Here is a 21,187-nt window from a genome sequence, read left to right on the forward strand (position 1 = left end):
TTGTGTGTCATAAATTACAGTAGTAATCTTCAATAACCTGTCATCATGGATTCTGAGTGTATACAGTTGAAGTCGGAAGTTTACATACACCTTAGCCAAATACATTTAAACTCAGTTTTTCRCAATTCCTGACATTTAATCWGAGTAAAAATTCCCTGTTTTAGGTCARTTAGGATCACCACTTTATTTTAAGAATGTGAAATGTCAGGATAATAGTAGAGAGAATTATTTATTTCAGATTTTATTTCTTTCATCACATTCCCAGTRGGTCAGAAGTTTACATACACTCAATTAGTATTTGGTAGCATTGCCTTTAAATTGCTTAMCTTRGGTCAAACGTTTTGGGTAGCCTTTCACAAGCTTCCCACAATAAGTTGGGTGAATTTTGGCCCATTCCTTCTGACAGARCTGGTGTAACTGAGTCAGGATTGTAGGCCTCCTTGCTCACACACGCTTTTTCAGTTCTGCCCACAAATTGTCTATASGATTGAGRTCAGGGCTTTGTGATGGCCACTCCAATACCTTGACTTTGTTGTCCTTMAGCCATTTTGCCACAACTTTGGAAGTATGCTTGGGGTCATTGTCCATTTGGAAGACCCATTTGCGAGAATGCCAAGAGTGTGCAAAGCTGTCATCAAGACAAGGGTGGCTACTTTGAAGAATCTGAAATATAAAATAMATTTGAATTTGTTTAACACTTTTTTGGTTACTACATGATTCCATATGTGTTATTTTATAGTTKTGATGTCTTCACTATTATTCAACAATGTAGAAAATAATAAAAATAAAGAAAAACCCTTGAATGAGTAGGTGTGTCCAAACTTTGACTGGTACTGTACATTTGTTTTGTCTTTATATTCAGTGAACATGGCCTAAATCTATCAGTACCTCAAAAATGTCAACTTTGACTGCATTTACACTTGACCCCTTAGTTCCAATATCTCTGCCTCAGAATGCCCGATCCTCACAAGGTAAAGTGCTTATTGTTCAGAGATTTCTTTCTGCGTAGTTAGAGGTGATCTACACTGTCTGAGAAAAGTGTTTTTGTTTGCTAAGGSCCAAGTTTGACCAAAATGATGGAACTGATGCTTTTATTTTGTACATGCCTGGCTTAAAGCTCTCTGGTCCAGTGGGGTCTCCCGCAGTTGTAGACCTCTGAGAGGGTCTACATCATCTGAGAATGGTCCTTAGTGGCGCTACAGACCACAACTGTAGCGGAACACATCTGAATTGTAATATTTTCTGTATATCTGCATGGTGTAAAGCATAATAATTGTATGACAAGTAACTATTACGGCATCAATTCCATAGTCTAAGTGTATATGTTTGATAATCCCCTCCATTTTTTAAAATAATTTCAGGATATGTGACCTAAATGTRTCACTATTTCCATTATGTCAATTTTCACCAGATTTGACATTTGACCTCTTGAAAATTGCCTTAAAAATCTAGCATGCGTGACAGCCTTTAACAAGCCAATTATTTTTCAAGTACGTTTTGCAGTTTGCTTGGTCTACTACCATGGGTACTAGTGTTAGGGATGGATTCAATCCGTATTGCAGAGGTATAGCGGGAGATTATACCTCTTGAAATTTAAAGACAATGTACCCGTTTTTGCGAAGACTGCATTCACGTTAAATGTCGGCTCATTCGGAAACATTTTTATGCGGATCCTCCGCGATACAGATTGAATCCAGCTCTTAATTTGCAACCATCACCTCTAATTCAGGATTGATCTGAAAGATCATATGAGGGTGTGATATACTCTAGGACTCCCAACCAAGCAGAGGTGAAGTGAGGGTAAGGGGGGAATCTTAGAAATAATAAGCAATCCACAGTATATCTAGAAATACTTTATTCCTACACAGAATAATGTCATTGTTGTACAAAAATAAAGGAAACCATTTCAATAATAATAATAATATTGACTGTAATTGTTCTGAAATACTGAAACAACAATGAAAAAACGAAACTAAGCTTGTAACCTGGTTAGGTTTTCAGCCACAAGACTATTTCCTTCCTTTGTGTGAAATGAGACATACTGCAATGTTGAGTTCCTTTCCCACTTGTTCTGATCTTATCAATGTTTCAAAATCCCCAAAAATCAAACACAATTCAAAGTCAAAGGATCCAGCAACACAAACCCCCCGGGATATGTGATCATGACAATAAATATAAATCTACAGTCCATAAAAAGGACCTCATATGAAATGACAATAAATAAATAACTTATCTGTAATAAATATGTTGACTATAATGCGGTAATGCAAAGAGATGCATGGCATCCATTTCGTACAACTCAAGAGAACATTGAAAAAATGTAGTTACGGAAAATCCCTGTTTTGAGCCTGTCTACCTGTGGTCAAATGCAATGAGATATGGTCCTCGTTTTGACCTTTGAGTCAATATTTTAAATCAGTACTCCAGGTCAGTCTTATACATATCCCAACTGCTGTGACTATTAAGATCCTACCATTGTGTGGTCACCATCTTGTTAAAAACTGTTCCCAGAGACTGTCTTGCCATTCGGTCATGGCAGTCTCTCATTGCAACCGGATCCACTTGATCCTCAGCAGAAAATGTACAACAGGAAGAGGCGTGGCCTCACTCCACCATCATAGACCCTCTACAGAATCTCCATCCTGCTTTGTACTGGGGACCAGCCCTGTTGCATATGTTTTCGGAGCGACTACCTCTGCCCTCCCAGAACCCAGAGGCTCTCCCTAGACCCAGACTCAACGGCGAGCCACCATCTGTATATTATCAGGCAGGGCTGAGTGACAGCCAGTTGCCACCCTGCCCTATTCATCCTCCTCTTGGCTGGCTCCCTCAGCCCATACACATGCAGCTGGCCGCCGACAGTGACTGGATGGTCTGCCACGTGGTGTGGGCGTCCATGAAGGACACTGGCTCGTAGCGGTCAGGCCGGCAGCAGGGGTGGGCACTGACCCGCCGGGAGGTCCTCCGCGGCAGGGACCCATTCTCCATCAGGGACCATAGAGCCAGGTCGTAGTTGGTCCTGGATGACTGGCAGGAGCCCACGCAAAACTTGAAGAGGACGATCTCATCCGAGTCGAAGCCCAAGCCCAAGTCCCGCACCCGCATCTCTCGTTTCTCCACCCTGCAGTCTGGGCTGCTCTGCTGGGGCTGCCTGCCCTTTCCCTTTCCTTTGCCCTTTCTGTCCCTCTCTTTCTCTTTCTTCCTCCTCTTCTTCTTTTTCTTGGCCAAGCCTTTTGGTTCGGCGTCTGAGGGGTCAGAGTTGCGGGGGGAACGTCCCACCCACCGGCCACTGGGGTGGTCGTCTGCTTCGTCCATCACAGAGGGGTCTGAAAGAGAGAGAGCCAGAGAGCGAGCGAGAGAGAGAAGATCAGTGGCTTGTACTCTATAATCTTATTGCACACCCTTCTTTTACTCTTCCCTATTGATGGAGAACATCATGCTGGATTAACAAGTGATGTAGAAAACAGAGATCTAAAAAGCACTTCCTGGTTCCACTCTTACCGGAGAGGCCATGCCAGGGGGAGTACGGGTCACTCTCCTCCTCTTGTTGCTCATCCACCTCAGGTAGAGTGTCTGGGAGCTGCCTCTCCCACATCCCTCCCACCAGTCCCACAGCCTGGACAGAGTCTGCCCCCAAACCAGTGCCAATACGGGCCCCCTCCACCAGGGGCAGCAAAGAGACCACCACCCACAGCATCACCTACGAAAGCGGACAGTAGTTAATGGGAGATGGTCCACAGAGCAGAGAAACAACACAGCCAACAGTATGACAACTATAATAAGAAGGATGATGATGAGATGATGAGATGATTTTGATAGTTGATGATAATAGTGGTGATTACGAAGATGATGATAATGATGGTAAAGATAATAAGTCACCAATAAGCAGAACGAGTCACTCACCGTCCAGTTACTCAGGTGGTAAGGGGCGCCTGCTGACGGCATTGCGGTAACCCCCGGTCTGTCTCTCCTCCTCGTCCTCCATCTTGGTCCACCTGGAGGGAAAGCAGAACAAGGCCTCGCTCTGTCAATTGTCCCAATCTCAAGAACGCACTCTGAAAAGAATAACATAAACTAACTGCACAACATGATGTGGCCTGCGATAACGTATACATTTTAACCAATACTGTACAAAAACACCCTTTCAACCCTTAAACAACCCGACGTGTCACATCAATCATGTCCTCAATGCGAAGGATATGTTTATTGTTACTGAGGTAAAAAGGCTAGTGTTTGCAGCCCGGGTAGTGCGGCTAGTGTCGGCTTGTCTGTACATACAGCCACACAACAGCTCCTGTCCAGCGACAAAGGCTACCTTCAGTCAGATACCTGTCAAAGGCATTCTTTATTTAGGAGGAGGTAGGGCTGGTTCTGTAGAAGGGGCACCGGGGGAAACCACAGCGATGAGGAGATGGTGATAAGGGGTGCGAGCGTCGCAGATGTTTACATACGAGGTGTACAGTGTGACCGGGTTAGCTGTATGTCAATGGCAGCACCACATGCCCCACTCAGGGGTTTTTCCTGTAAAGAACCCTAAAAAGGCTAAACACAACATTTGACTGGGGTTTAGAACATTCGCGAAAGGTTCCTGGTTCGATCACCAGTTTCGGCAACAAATTTGAGGTTACTAGTAAACAAACAAGTAAATAGAGCTAACAGAGCAGATCAGATTCACAGATAGCGTAGCGGTTTATGAGCATTGGACCAGTTACTGAAAGGTTGCTGGTTTAAGTCCCTGAGCCGACTAGGTATACACTTGGTTAATGTGCCCTTGAGCAAGGCATTTAACCCTAATTTCTCCTGTAAGTCGCTCTGGACAAGTGTCTGCTAATTGAAAACCAATGGGCGTTTGCTCCACTTAACTTGTTAACACAGTGAAGCACCTGCTGCTAGAACAACGGAGCGTTCATTTTATCAATTGGGCTCAGAAACGCAACAGAAACAAGTGATTCTATCTCTCTCCAAAGAGATGAGTTGCCATTTATTCGTCGTGGACTCATCTAGGAATACAAGAACTAAAAGCACACGGAATTGCGCCAGAGATTAGGCATGGATTCAGCACCCTGCACTACTCTCATTGAGCAGCTGGGGGCTTATCTGTCCACATCCTGCTACTGGTCCTGTCTCTCAGCTCTCCATACGTGTCCCAGCTGACGTGCCATGTAAGTAACACCTTAGGATACGTGCAATTGTGGAGGGGTTGACTAGAAACAACACCGTTTCTCAAGAGAATTCGATCTCTTCTGGAAACGTTAAAGCCTATACGATGAACTCAGTCAAACTTGGTTGGTTTCGACATCAACAGATGTTATGGCGAAATGAAATTCAGCTCACCAAAAACAGTGACACAACATACGGTGATGGTACAGCAGATTCTGTAAAAACGAGCATAGGCCTATATAAGATACATAAACAGTCATCTATCATCCACCAGAGAGACGCGATAGCCTGGTAGCTGAACTAGAGCGGGACGTGAAGGTCCACGGTAAGGTATGTAAACTCTGCTGCTCTTCAGTGTTTCTAAATACAACCCTCAGGGTGCGTCCCAAATGGCACCCTATTCCCTTTATAGTGCGCTACTTTAGGCCAGGGCCCATAGGACTCTGGTCAAAAGAAATGCACTATATGGAGGAATAGGGTGCCAATTCCTAGACAATCATTGTGATGCTATCTTTACTCAGGATGATGGAGGACTGAGAAGATTACAGTGCAAAGGTTACGATAGGATCTGTGTATGCATCACCGGCTATGCTGCCGAAGATTACAGAAGCTTGACTATATCAATATAGTTACTGAGAAATAATAGGTCAAATCAGGCCCAGGGAGAAAGCAGACATTAATCTCTTACACAATGGAACCTGAAAAGCAGAGATACATGTGTGTGTGGAATACCTAGGATAGGATAAAGTAATCCTTCTAACCCCCCCCCCCCCTTAAAAGAGTTAGATGCACTATTGTAAAGTGGTTGTTCCACTGGATATCATAAGGTGAATGCAGCCAATGTTGTAAGTCGCTCTGGATAAGAGCGTCTGCTAAATGACTTAAATGTAAATGTAAATGTAAAGTGTGTGTGTGTGTGTGTGTGTGTTGTGTGTGTGTGTGTGTGTGGTGTGGTGTGTGTGTGTGTGTGTGTGTGTGTGTGTGTGTGTGTGTGTGTGTGTGTTGTGTGTGTGTGTGTGTGTGGTGTGTGTGTGTGTGGTGTGTGTGGTGCGTGCTACCCGCATGGTGTGTGTCGGAGGAGAGAGACCGAGAGAGACTGCAATCCAAAACCAGGCAGCAAACTCGCCAACTCCCTCTCCCCTAACCTGATTTAAAAGCTGGCCATTAAGAGAGAGAGGTTAAAGGGGCTTTTTCAACAGATCCCCTCTCGGTCCCTTGAGAGGCCTTGTACTGAGTCCTTAATGCCAAGCTGGGAGCGTTTAGCCTCCTTTAGCCCTGTACGCTGTTGTCTATGTGGGGCCTGTCTGCCGGCTCACTTCACCCCACCACTCTGGAGCTGTTACAGTCCAATACCTCCAGCCCCTCAGAGGTAGAAGGTGGAGGGCTGGTCTGAGTCCTGAAGACCTCCAGAGCTTCGGAAGCCGTGCTCATGGTGTGTGTGTGTGTGTGTGTGTGTGTGTGTGTGTGTGTGTGTGTGTGTGTGTGTGTGTGTGTGTGTGAGAGTGCGGGAGAGTTGTGTGTGAATGTATGTTTGTGTGATGTGATGTGCCTCAAGGGCTTTGATATGGTCAGTAGCCTGTTCATCTGCAAAAGTGCAATAGGAGAGTCGATTGGTTGTCACCTTATATTTGTGTTGTTGGTACAGTGCCCACCTATTACTTATACAGGCCATTTAATTGTACATCTGTTCTGAGTAAGGATACATTTGCACTGATATTGGGGGAATAATGTAAGCTCTCCTTCTTAAAAACTGTTTTATTAAACAATCAATAATGACATGTTAATTGATATTTGCTCAGGGCTTGCGCCCAAAACTAATATATGGACGAATGACATTGGTTGAACATAAACGCGTTTCACCTTATCATCACCGAGTTGGGTAGCTAGCTATACGGTTAAAGTGGCTTCTTTGTTGTGTTACAGCCTGAATTTAAAATGAGTAGCTGAAATGTCTTGAGTCAATAACTATTCAACCCCTTTCTTATGGCAAGCCAAAATAAATTCAGGAGTAAAAAAAACAGTTACAGACTTTAATGACTGTRARAGGAGAAAACTGAGGATGGATCAACAGCACTGTAGTTAATCCACAATACTAAGATAATTGACAGAGTGAAAATAAGAAAGCTTGTACACTATAACAAATATTCCCAAAATATGCATCCTGTTTGTAACAAGACACTAAAGTAATACAGCAAATAATGTGGCAAAGTAATTCACTTTGTGTCCTGAACACAAAGTGCTATGTTTGGGGCAAATCCAATACAAGTACCACTCTCCATATTTTCAAGCATAGTGGTGGCTGCATTATGTTATAGTTATGCTTGTAATCATTAAGACTGGGGAGTTTTTCAGGACAAACAATAAACTGAATGGAGCTAAGCGTAGGCAAAATCCTAGAGGAAAACTTTATTCAGCCTCTTTTCCAACAGACACTGGGAGACGAATCCAMCTTTCAGCATGACAATAACCTAAAACACCAGGCAAAATATGCACTGGAATTGCTTACCAAGATGACATTGAATGTTCCTGACTGGCGTAGTTACAGTTTTGACTTAAATCTACTTGAACATCTATGGCAAGACATGAAAATGGTTGTCTAGCAACGATCAACAACCAATTTGACAGAGCTGAAAAGAATAGCTGTCAAATGTTGCACAATCCAGATGTGGAAAGCTCATTGAGACTTACCCAGAAAGATTTGCAGCTGTAATTGCTGCCAAAGGTSCTTCTACAAAGTATTCACTGAGGGGGGTGAATGTTATATAAATGAGATATTTCTGTATTTCATTTTCAATAAATTTGTAAAAAATATCTAAACACATGTTTTCACTTTGTCATTATGGGGTATTTTGTGAAGATGGGTGAGGAAAAAAAAATATTTAATCCATTTTCAATTCAGGCTGTAACACAACAAAATGTGGAATAAGTCACAAGGAGTATAAATACTTTCTGAAGGCACTGTACATCATTCTGTATTCTACATGTGTGAAAGCTCTCATAGAAGCGTAGAGCAAGCTAGGCTGGGATTCCCTCCTGTGTTCTGTCTCACTTTAAAGGGGAAATTCAGGATTTTACGAATTCAAGTTGCACTCCAGTGTCCTTTTCACCTCATTTATCACCTCATTTACTTAACAAAAGGCACATCTCAATAAGTGGTCCAGGCATCCTCATAACATGGCACAAGTGTGTGTGTGTGTGTGTGTGTGTGGGGGGGGGGGTCCCTCTTTTGTTCTCTATTGCTGCTCTATTGTTCACACAAGCAAGGGGGGAGGGCGCAACCTTTTTTTTTTTACTGTCACTTGTGTGTACATTACTGTATTTTTATGTGGGATATTGTTTTTCAACAGGAAGTCTGTGGGCCAGGAGAAACTATAAATCATCACTTCCATTGATTTTAGCTAGAGGTGGCTAAAGTTTAAGTATGTCGCGGCTGCTAGAAAATCGAACCATGGATTACAGTTTCTCCTGGCCAAAAAACGTACTTACGAGGTGAGGAACCATCTAACATCAAGTTGTAAAATCTTGAACTTCCCCTTTAACAGCCCACATCCCATCTCTCCAGAACAGAACCCTCTCCTATAATGATGCCCCATTAGAGGTGTTCTATCCGCCAGCTCTACCTGTCATAGACAGAGCCCTGCCGGCATGGGGGTATGGAAAGGACCTCACTAAATCACCCCCGCAATAAAAGACACCTGGGGAGAAAGAGGAGAAGAGGAGATGCAGAGTACTAGCCACCGCCGCCGGGTCCTTGCCTGATCATTACCAGACACATTTTTATCTGGGGGGGTACACAAACTCCCATAACACCTATGATGATATACTGTACACGGTACACGTGTTCCCTATTCCTTCTGGTTCCTGTGCAAACCTGTTCTGATATGTACAGTTCACGTCCAGTCAGAACAGACAATTTGTACGTCTGGCAGTTTACTACATGTTTGTTTGCTTTTCAGTTTTTAGACTGTGCTGGTAGTAAACCCACAAACCCCACCCAGTCTTGTACTTGTATGTCCTTACGTGTTAAAGTGTCAGGTTTGGGTTCGATTCCCCCCTACTACTCTCACCACACTGATTGCACTGCTGCGCCAGATGTGCCCTTCAAACTGCTGCTAGACTAGACTGCAGTCAGCAGCGACAGAACCAGAGGGTCTGAATACGCTGCATAATCCCCTAATCCCTTCCAGGCTGGAGAGGAGAAGAGGTAATTACKCGTTAGTGCCAGTTTCCACTCTTTAGCCGAGCTGTCACCGGTGGAAAATCCACAGAACGCTGCCAAAATGAGAAACAGATAGCTGGGGATGTTTGCGGCTCGGATAACCCCAGTCAGAAGCGGCAATCAGAAGGTGTGGACAACACTTCCCTGGGCAGACTATCCCTGAAGGAGATGCTAGCTAGATGTCAGTGCGTTTCTTGCACTGAAGAGTTGCTTGAGAGTCTTCTACTGAAGACAGGGACAGTCTTAACAGATGCATACATACATGGGGGTTGTGTTTCTCAGGTGTATCACACAAAGATACTGACACACAACAGAATAGCCGTTACAGATCAAAGACAGGCTAATAAGATAGTGCTGATCTGTGCTTTCGATCATACTAAGAAATCATACAGAAGTGCTTAGTCAAGCTGTATAGGCTCAGCCTGGTCCAAAATCTGTTTGTGCTGTCTTGCCAACTCCTATGGTCAGTGTCATGCCACATTGTCACATTCATTGTCATGCTAGGCATTAACAAGACAGCACAAGCAGATATGGGATTAGGATATACCAGTGCAGGGTCATTGTTAAGATGAGAGAACAAGGGCCAATATCAGTGTTTAGCTCATAGTGGCTCTGGATACGAAAGAGGAAGCGGTACAACAGAACCTCAATTAGTCCTTAAGGGTAGACAGAGTAAGCTGGTTGCAATCAGTGGTGCTGGTTAGAACCAAACAAAGTGGTTGCCTGGTGATAAAACTATAACCTAAGGGCAGAATCCTTACTTGAGATGTGTGCACTTAACTTGGACTTTCTCATAAATCATTTATTTAACCTTTATTTAACTAGGCAAGTCAGTTAAGAACAAGTTCTTACTTACAATGACAGCCTAGGAACAGTGGGGTTAACTGCCTTGTTCAAGTGCAGAACAACAGATTTCTACCTTATCAGCTCAGGGATTCGATCTAGCAACCTTCTGGTTACTGGCCCAACGCTCTAACCACTAGGCTACCTGCCGCCCTTGATGTCAATGGAAGATCTGTGCAAAAACTTGGGTTCCGCACACAGATCTCAAGATAGAATTCAGGTCTAAGTGAGCAGTGATTTACCTCCATGGCCCCAAGGTTAGCATCCTCTCACCGTGGAGGAGAGCTCTAGAAACGTTCAGAGAAACCCAGGTAATGGTGTTTTTACTGGGGAACCAAGTGTTTGAAGTAGCATGGGCGGATTAGTACCCTCACCCTCATGCCTAAACCCCTGTCCCTCTCAGAGATGCTGTGGAGTGGGAAATCATACTCTCCAGCCTCTTATTATAAGGAACAGGGTCCAGGGGTGGGCGTTAAAATGTATCCTCCAGAAGGACATGAGACATATCACCCCTAACCTTAACCTCAATGGCACTAATCCACTCCCACTGCTCTGATTGGTTCTTTGGTCAGTTCGCTTGGCTCTATAGAGTACCACAGTATGAGTCTTAATACCCATAAAACCTAGCGGTCAAACCGGGAAATTGTCTCAATCGTTTTTCCACCACTCATTTTTCCCATAGGGGATTTTAGACACTTAAAATAAGGGCTGTGTTTTGTTTAGGCTTACCCTGGCGTGATGTTTCGATAACCGTGTAAATCTCTCTCGGACAAGGTGACTTTTATCAATATATTTACCCCCCCAAAATGAAATGCTATTTAGCTGCTAATGTGGCTATCATACAGAACTACAAATTCTGTGATGCTCTGGATGAGACTGCCAAATCGAGGCAAAGGTAAGAATCTCTGGATTAACAATCTGTTAACTACATTTAGTGATGAATAAATTGGCAACATTTACTTTAATTTACAATTCTGTGAACTCTCTAGGGCAAATTCTTAATTTACGCTATACCTGTTAGCAAAGGTGTCAGCGAAAGATGACAAGCAGGAGCTTGTAGGGATTTGTAGTCTTATATGATGTCTACTTTGATGCTAATTAAACAGAGCTGACTATATTGATAAAAAGTMATGTGGTCCGAGAGAGATTTAAATGGTTATCAAAACGTCACGCCGGTGTAAGCCTACACAAAAAAACAGCCCTTATTTTAAGTGTTTCTAAAATCCCCAATGGGAAAAATGAATGACGGAAAAAGGATTGGAACCATTTCCTTGTTGGGTATTATAACACCTCCACTGTGGGGCTCTATTCTAACTGAAAGAAATGTACTACTGTGGGGTTTTCCATGTGAAAAGCAATGTCTGCCTTTTTTTCTACTAAGTCAGCCACTGGGTCATTGGAATGTTCAATTGATTTGAGCTTTGTGCTTTGTGTGAATGGAAACAACGGCCTTCACAGACAGTTTTCTGGAGATACCTCATCGCAACCAATAAYGGACTACAACTTCATATGACCAAGAAACTGCATGTAACGGTTCTGCCTTTGTTTCTTGCTAGCACACTCCCTAGTCCCTATAAGATCCCAAATTCCAAGCTGATTAATGCCGTTTAAGAGGGAGTCACAGAAAAAGAACACTTGGGTGAACCTCACCTTAAATGGGAACACATTAAGTTGTGTTATGGCAGCGATAGAGGATAGGATTTCAGATGACAGGTTTTGTGAGCGCTACAATCTGTTGGAGAGTGAGAGTGGGAGAGTGGGAGAATGAAAAAGGAGGAAAATGTTGGAGACAATATATGGAGAGAGATCTAAAAAAAAAAAAGAAATGAAAAGCAAAAACATAATTGTCCTCAATATGTCATCATCTCTTTTTAAAACACACAAACACATTTGTTTTACTATCCTTGTGGGGACCAATGAAATTGATTCTCATTCAAAATCATATTTTCCCTAACCCTAACCCTTAACCTAACCCTGACCTTAACCCTAACCCTAAATCTAACCCGAAACCTAACCCTTAACCTCAAAACCCTAACCCTAATTGTAACCCCAACCCTAAACCTATTGACCGGCGAAATGTCCCTAATTATCCGAATTGTCCTTGTTTTACTATCCTTGTGAGGACTCCCCCCCAACCCTACCCCACCAAACCTCCTCTCCCCTTTCCCTCAACATCCCATGTCTCATTTCGTCTAATTAAGTTGAGTGTGGTCCAGACCCAGGGAAAGCTGGCCATTAATGCGTCACTGCATCTGGATGAACAAACGCCCTGCAGAGCGTTTCCGTGTCGCCCGCTTGTCTTGAACCCCAGACGGGCTCTGGTAATGACCTGCTGGCCCGGTAGTTCAAAGGAGCCCATGACACCAYGATGAATGAAGCTGACCCGGCAATTTCGGAAGAATACAGCTTATTGTATCAAAAAAGTGCTCGCAGCCACAAACACTGCAGTGCAAACACTGCTAGTTAACATTCTTCCGAATTCAAGAGCAAATTTGTAAGAGTGAGATCTTGCGATAAAAACAGGAGTTTTGCTACGTGTTTCATCAGTGTTTTGAACTGTGGTAACTATCGCTTTGTTCTAAATTTAAGTCTGTTTGAAGAGCCAAAGTGCTCGACGACAAATCAGCAATAGACATTAAGTGCAATAACACAGGTATAATACTGGTATACTTAGCAGTATGTCCCAACTGAAAGAAAGTAAGACAAAAATGTCGAGCGTTTACAAAAAAATCTAAATTTATTTTGCTCAGATCATGCCCCCTTCACTTTACCCCAGAAGATGTATTGTAGCTCAGTGAGTTCGTTAAACAATTCCAGATTGAGGTAGGTTGCCCTGTGGCACTCCGGGTTGCATAACCAATCTCTCTCATTACTTACACACTCTCACAAACAAGGCAAGCCAGACAMAACTTCCCTGTGTTGACTTCTACATAGAACTCTATTACAGTGGATTTAGTATAGACCTTACAGAAATTCTGAATTCAAAATGGATTAGATGTATTATTTTTCTCACAGATTTACACATAATACTGCATAATGACGAAGTGAAAACATGTTTTAGAAATGTTTGCAAATGTATTGAAAATGAACTATATACACTATATATGCAAAAGTATGTGGACACCCCTTCAAATKAGTGGATTTGRCTATCTCAGCCACACCCGTTGCTGACAGGTCCAAAACAATCGCGCACACAGCCATGCCATCTCCATAGACCAAAGATTGGCAGTAGAATGGCCTCACTGAAGAGCTCAGTGACTTTAAACATGGCACCGTCATAGGATGCCACCTTTCCAAAACAGTTTGTCAAATTTCTGGCCTGCTAGAGCTGTCCCGGTCAACTGTAAGTGCTGTTATTGTGAAGTGAAAATGTCTAGGAGCAACAACGKCTCAGCCACAAAGTGGTAGGTCACATAAGCTCACAAAACGGGTCCGCTGAGTGCTGAAGCGGGTAAAGATCATCTGTCTTCGGTTGCAACACTCACTACCAAGTTCCAAACTGCCTCTGGAAACAACGTCAGCACAAGAACTGTTCATCAGGAGCTTCATGAAATGGGTTTCCATGGCCAAGCAGCCACACACAAGTCTCAGATTACCATGCACAATACCAARCGTCGGCTGGAGTGGTTCCAATTCATCCCAAAGGTGATCGATGGGGTTGAGGTCAGGGCTCTGTGCAAGCCAGGCAAGTTCTTCCACACCTATCTTGACCAAACCATTTCTGTATGGACCTTGCTTTGTGCACGGGGGCATTGTCGCTTTGTGCACCAAGTGCCAGCTGGAGTGATGTAAAACTTGACGCCGTTGGACTCTGGAGCAGTGGAAACGCGTTCCCTGGAGAGATGAATCACGCATCACCATCTGGCAGTCTGACGGACTATTCTGGGTTTGGCGGATGCCAGGAGAACGCTACCTGCCCCAATGCATAGTGACAACTGTAACGTTTGGTGGAGGAGGAATAATGSTCTGGGGCTGTTTTTCATGGTTCAGTCTAGAACCCTTAGTTCCAGTGAAGAGAAATCTTAACGCTACAGCATACAATGACATTCTACACGATGCTGTGCTTCCAACTTAGTGGCAACAGTTTGGGGAAGGCCCTGTTCTGTTTCAGCATGACAATGCCCGCGTGAGGCCTCCCGGGTGGCGCAGTGGTCTAAGGCACTGCATCGCAGTGCTAGCTGTGCCACCAGAGATTCTGTGTTCGAGCCCAGGCTCTGTCGCAGCCGGCCGCGACAGGGAGGTCCATGGGGCGACGCACAATTGGCCCAGCGTTGTCCGGGTTAGAGAGGGTTTGGCTGGCAGGGATATCCTGTTCTCATCGCGCACTAGCGACTCCTGTGGCGGGCCAGGCGCAGTGCACGCTGACCAGGTCGCCAGGTGTACGGTGTTTCCTCCGACACATTGGTGCGGCTGGCTCCCGGGTTGGATGTGCGTTGTGTCAAGAAGCAGTGTGGCTAGGTTGGGTTATGTTTCAGAGGACGCATAGCTCTCGACCTTCCCCTCTCCCGAGTCCGTACGGGAGTTGCAGCGATGAGACAAGACTGTAACTACTACCAATTGGATACCACGAAAAAGGGGTAAATATAGATATATTTTTTAAAGACAATTCCGCCGTGCACAAAGCGAGGTCCATACAGAAATGGTTTGGTTGAGATCGGTGTGGAAGAACTTGACTGGCTTCCACAAAGCCCTGACCTCAACCCCATCGATCACCTTTGGGATGAATTGGAACGCCAACTGCGGGCCTAATCGCCCAACGTCATTGCCCAACCTCACTAATGCTCTTGTGGCTGAATGGAAGTCTTCTTGGTAAGCAACTGCAGTATAGATTTGGCCATGTGTTTTAGGTTATTGTCATGCTGAAAGGTGAATTCATTTCCCAGTGTGTGGTGGAAAGCAGACTGAACCAGGCTTTCCTCTAGGATTTTGCCTGTGCTTAGCTCCATTCAGTTTCTTTTTTATCCTGGAAAAACTCCCCAGTCCTTAACAATTACAAGCATACCCATAATATGACACAGCCACCACTATGCTTGAAAATATGGAGAGTGGTTCTCAGTAATGTGTTGTATTGGATTAGTATTGTGGAGTAACTACAATGTTGTTGATCCATCCTCAGTTCTCTCTTATCGCAGCCATTAAACTCTGTAATTGTTTTAAAGTCACCATTGGCCTCATGGTGAAACCCCTGAGCGGTTTCCTTCCTCTCCGGCAATTGAGGAAGGACGCCTGTATCTTTGTAGTAACTGGGTGTAATGAATAACTTCACCATGCTCAAAGGGATATTCAATGTCAGTTTTTTTATACCTATCTACCAACCCTTCTTTGTAAGGCATTGGAAAACCTCCCTGGTCTTTGTGGTTGAATCTGTGTTTGAAATTCACTGCTTGACTTTGGGACCTTACAGATAATTGTATGTGTGGAGCACAGAGATGAGRTAGTCATTCAAAAATCATGTTAAACACTATTATTGCACACAGATTGAGTCCATGCAATGTATTATGGGACGTGTTAAGGACATTTTTACTACTGAACTTATTTAGGCTTGCCATAACAAAGAAGTTGAATACTCAAGATATTTCAGCTTTTAATTGTTAATTAATTTGTTTAAAAAAATGAAAAACATAATTCCACTCTGACATTATGGGATATTGTGTGTAGGCCGGTGACCCCCCAAAATATAAATGTAATACATTTTAAATACAGGCTGTAACACAAGAAAATGTGGGAAAAGTCAATGGGTGTGAATACTTTCTGAAGGCACTGTACATTTTCAAGTGATCTAATATTTGCTTACCACTAGGGGGAGGGTGTAGAACTTTAACAACACTTGAGCTTAGCTACTTGCAGGTAATAAGAAATATACAACACGTTGGTGCATTTAACGTTGATATGGAACCAACTGCCTCCCAGAGGCGATACAGATGGATGTTAAGATGCAACAATGAAAGAGAAGTGAAGAAGAAATGAGAGCATGTAGTGAAATACACCTCCAGACCAAAAAAACACCCTCTCATTCCCATAAAGTACAAGCTTGTTTAAACAGACCATGCAGGCCACACACAGGGAGGTTGTAGGAAAAGGGTAAAAGAGTGTCCAGTTGATCTGATCCCTAACCGGGCTGCAGACCTCCATGACCTTTGACCCGGGAAAGTGGAACCAGTGGAAGGATCACAGGAGAATGTGAGATACCTCAGGTACCACAGATCTCATGCTCTCTCTCTCACACACACACACACACACACACACACACACACACACACACACACACACACACACANACACACACACACACACACACACACACACACACACACACAAAGTGAGTCAGCTCACACACATAATACTACCTGGAAGTGAAATAGCCTAAATAGCCGAAAAGTAAATGGACAGTCCTAAATCAACTCAAGGGAGCTATTTAGTGCCTCACTTCACACATGCACGCACAAACATTGTTTGTGTATAAAAGCAGAGCCCTTATTGCTGAATGTTGGAGAATATCATCTTTCTGCTCTTTTGCTGATTCCTGGTTTGCTTTCTGCAACTCGTATCACTGCTGGTGGATTGACATCGCCCGTGTTTCATTCTGTGGGGACTTGATTTCCCTACAGACTACAGAGTAGCTAACAGTATGAGCCACCTTGAGTTTGAAATTCATCTTCAAACTTATACAATTTGGCCCAGTTCCCTGACCTCCCCAATCTACACTGTGCTACTGGGATACTAGATGTCCAGTAAGTGCCCGACGAAACACTGAGACGAAAGCCGCCACTGCATCAGCCTTCCCATTAGAGGTGAGTATAAAGTCAACTAAGAAAGCAGACTAATACTGTAGGTAGACTAGCGGTTAGAGCGTTGGGCCAGTAACTGAAAGGTCACTGGATCGAATCTATGAGCTGACAATGTGAAAAATCTGGCGATGTGGCCGTGAGGAAGGCACTTAATCCTAATTGCTTCTGTAAGTTGCTCTGGATAAGAGTGTCTGCTAAATGACCCAAAAAAGTCTCTAGCACCTGGGAGGCAATGGAAATCAGGGGAAATGGATACGCCTGTACGTGTGAGGTTGTATGCATGCTTTGAGGGGGGGTACACGCTGAACATTAGCACGTGTGTGAACAATGCTTTGATATTCAGATTGCAGCCCACCCTTGGAGAGGGTCACACACTAAGACTTCCTAGCTGCCACTGTTTCCTCAGAGTAAGAGATTACCAGGGAATTGGCACAAGAACAGGTCAAGGATAACCTATATTGTAGCCAATCTACATTGGGCAGGTTCAATTTACACACCGAATAAGCTTTTTAGGACTGATTTGAATCAGAAAGGTTAGAAAGGCTGTATTATTAATATAACGATAGTGTTCAATCAGTTTACAGAGGCAGAATCAGTTTGTGGCATAACAGATGAACATTTATGACAAAAATACTCCCAATAGGTCTGCATAAAAAAAATCTGGTGACTCAACAAGTCAGGCCAGAACAGGTGGCAGGTGTGATCAAAGAGAGTTTTACATGACAAAAGCAGCTGATGTGAAAAGAAAGCCTTTGACATCAAACCAGCCATTTAATTGTTGGCATAGCAAATACTAAGAGAAGGGTAATGACTAATGACAGGTAAGGAATGTGGCTTTCATAGCAGCAATGTACCATAACGCGCAAGTAAACGAATAGGTATTGAATCAATTTATCAAAAATCACAGTTTTAAATAAATTAAATACCTCATGTAGTCTAAATTCATTATTTCCTATTCAAACAATTTTTTGTTGTTGTTGTAGAATTCAAAGGAAAATTGTGAGTTACCGACTATCCCATGCGTATTAGTCCAGTCTGAGCGCACGCCGGAGAGGTCAGACCCTTTTCCGCAGCGTGCTCCTGGTCGGCTGTGGAGCATGTCTTGGCGGTGAAAATCCACACAATGATGTCCTTTAAATGCACATCATTCTCAAGCGTCCAACTTTTCAGGTTATCTCCTCTTTGCCTGAAGTGAACAAAAAAAAACAATTCAAAGGCTTTGGTTTCAGGAGAGCGCGAAAGGCGCCTCCCTCTATGCGGCCAAGCCTTTCTCTTCTCCTCTCCACCAAATCCTTTCAGTTTCACCCTGCATAGGAACACAATGTGTATAAATATAATTTTAATTTCATAAAAAGTTGAATAGTACACATAAATACGCACATTACCAAAATTTGAAATTAAAGGCACTGCAAGTACATTTTGGCTAATTTAAATCTCATGGGAACATTACGTTAATTATTTAATGTTGGGCACATCTGTAGAAATGTCAAACAATCAAACAAAGGTTTATCAATTCAAACAAACGTTATTACATGAACACACTTTATTTGCTTTTTGTGCGTGTGTGTGTGTGAGAGAGGGTTCATGTATGATAAGTTACAGACTCGGCGTCTTATGTATCATTCATTGTTATTGACATTTATTTAAAAAAAATTAACATACAAAACAATATAACGTGTATATTAAGTTCACCCTTACCTTTAGGACTTGCTCAGTCTTGCCTCCAAACATTGATTTGAGAAATGACTAAACAACGCGCCAGGAACGCTCATAACCTTTAGGCTATTCCTGGGTTATTCCACAATAAAATTTAAAAACATAACATTTCCAAGATACACGTTCGAATTTTGGGATTGAACTGCATTCCGGCTATGTCCTTGTTACAGAAACGTTGGCTATAGTGTCTCTCATTCAGACCTTGGAACTCGATGCCGTTCTTGTCTTTGGTACCTGTTATTTTTCACACGTATACCTCAGGTTCAAAGACTATTGATGAGACCCTRCGCGCGTCAAAATCTACTTCTCAGCAACTGAGGATAAACGCATTTGCAACATTTCAACTCCATGCTCCGCGTCATTACGTGGTGACTTTGCAACTATTACCGAAGCTCCAAATATTGTTGGCTATCCCATCGATCTTTGTTGAGGAGATATCAGACACACTTAGGACCCAAAAAAATGTATCCAATGTTCAACCTTTGCCGCTCTTGTGTCTATTCTGCCGCACACTACAGAAATACTATACAATACACAAGCACTGGAGGCTAAATATTCACCACGCTGCTCTGCCTGTCAAAAGCCTTGTGAAACCAGAGCGAACTGACGCTGTGAGAGTGCGGGGATTTTTCCTGCCCTCCACAAAGCTACAAATATAGTTTTGTTCATGGAGAGAGGGCGCACTGGAATTGTCATATTTTAATTGGTTTTGTGTTTGGATCTGGGGACCAGTCGGTGAATCAGTATTGACAACAAGGTTCTTAGAAAAAATAAGAACAGATCGCCCACGGACTGACTCCCAAGTTGTTTATGCTCCGAGTCCCATAAACCTGAGAATTTTTACTACATTTCTTACATTCTAATTAATCAACTAACAAGACACACACACACTCGTTTATGTTTGCCAACCTCCACTCCATGTTTGCATAGTCACACAGGGCCTCCCTTACAGACTGTGTCACCAAGTCTACTGTCAGCCATGGCGAGAGGGATGGATTGAGGGCAGAGGCAGTGAGGGGGATTCCTTCAGAAAGGGTCTGCCTGACATACTTCAGGCCAGGCTTATGGTTGCACCGTACAGCATGCACCTCAACTCCAGGGCCTCGCGCCCCAACCCAACCCACCCCACCTTCCACCCCCTTACCAGGCCAGCCCAAACTCCCTCCAGCACCTGCACAATGGGGGAACTCCCTCCATGGCAAACAGTGGGGCCTGCAGAGCACAAATCCTGGGCAAACAGCGCCTTGCTCGCCCCGCTCCCCGCTCCACCACACACAAGGCAGAGACAAACCCAGGGGAGGATCCGCGGTCCCTATAAATAGAACCTGGGTAACAATACACACAGCTGACTTTGGCAGGCAGGAATGTGTACAGCACCTCATGGCAGGTTCAACAACAAGTGGGACCCGTGGACTGTTCTGTGCCTATGCCAGAGAGGGACCGTCAAGCAAGGGGAAATCTGGGTAAGGGGAAATGGGGAGGATTAAGCAATACATGGTTACTACATTTCTCTGGATGACCCTCACACAGTTAGAGACAGAAATGTGAAGCCATAGGCATAAAACCTCATCAATGCTGAAGAGCGATAATGAACTACAAGAACACGGAAATGAATGGATGACAGTTTCAAAGCTTTTTGAAGAGGAGCTTGACAATGTTTTCTTCGAACATGCCTTTGGCAATAGGTGCTGCCTACATATATGTTTTCTCACTGGCAACTTTACTTTACAGCCGTGACATCACTTCCATCGGCATTGCTACTTAAAGGTCCAATGCAACCTTTTTTATTTTTATCCCAAATGATATCTGAGTAACAATTAAGTGCCTTACTGTGATTGTTTTCAACTAAAATGGTCAAAAGGAAACAAAATAGCTTCTTTGYGAAGAGCAATTTCTCAAGCAAGAATTTTGCTAGGACTGTCTGGGGAGGGGAAAACGGAAAACTAGCTGTGATAGGCAGAGAGGTTTGGAACTCTCTTTCTTATTGGTCTATTAACTAATTTACTGCCTGGTGATGTCACCGGGCAGGCCAAAACTCCATCCCACCAAAACAGACTGAAATTTCAGGCAGTCTTTTCAAACAGCTCTGACACTAATAGGGCATTATCGTGATAATCCCAATTTCCCAGTATTATTCCAACCTGTGTGTAAATATATATAAAACACAGGAACAACATGTTTTTGACTGCACTGGGCCTTTAAATAACCAAAAATGTGCTTTGAAATGCATGGCTTTATGACAAGAGCCAAGAGCAGTCCCCTAGGTAATGGGTACCAAGCCTTCACTTTGACAGATGGTAATGAACTTGTACGGCATTGTGTGCGACTTCACAGCACAGCTTTGTGTATACCCACAGTTAAGCCCATGCGCACAAGGACAACAAACTCTCAGGCACCAAGAACACACAAACACACACTAAAGCACACACACACATGCACGCATAGACGCACACACACTCCG

The 21,187-nt window shown here is 43.6% G+C and overlaps 1 protein-coding gene across 1 annotated transcript; it reads right to left on the minus strand.

The window, feature by feature from the left end:
- Nucleotides 1–1,838: 1,838 nt before the first annotated feature.
- Nucleotides 1,839–18,490, minus strand: LOC111957107 (artemin-like). The gene is made up of 4 exons (XM_023977840.2): nt 18,019–18,490; nt 3,904–3,995; nt 3,502–3,700; nt 1,839–3,326 (listed from the first exon to the last, which is right to left on the minus strand). The coding sequence occupies exons 1-4, from the start codon at nt 18,107–18,109 to the stop codon at nt 2,830–2,832; spliced, it is 879 nt and encodes a 292-aa protein (XP_023833608.2). The 5' UTR covers nt 18,110–18,490; the 3' UTR covers nt 1,839–2,829.
- Nucleotides 18,491–21,187: the final 2,697 nt, after the last annotated feature.

This window comes from Salvelinus sp. IW2-2015, linkage group LG32 (genome assembly GCF_002910315.2).
Source record: "Salvelinus sp. IW2-2015 linkage group LG32, ASM291031v2, whole genome shotgun sequence".
NCBI classification, from domain to species: Eukaryota; Metazoa; Chordata; class Actinopteri; order Salmoniformes; family Salmonidae; genus Salvelinus; species Salvelinus sp. IW2-2015.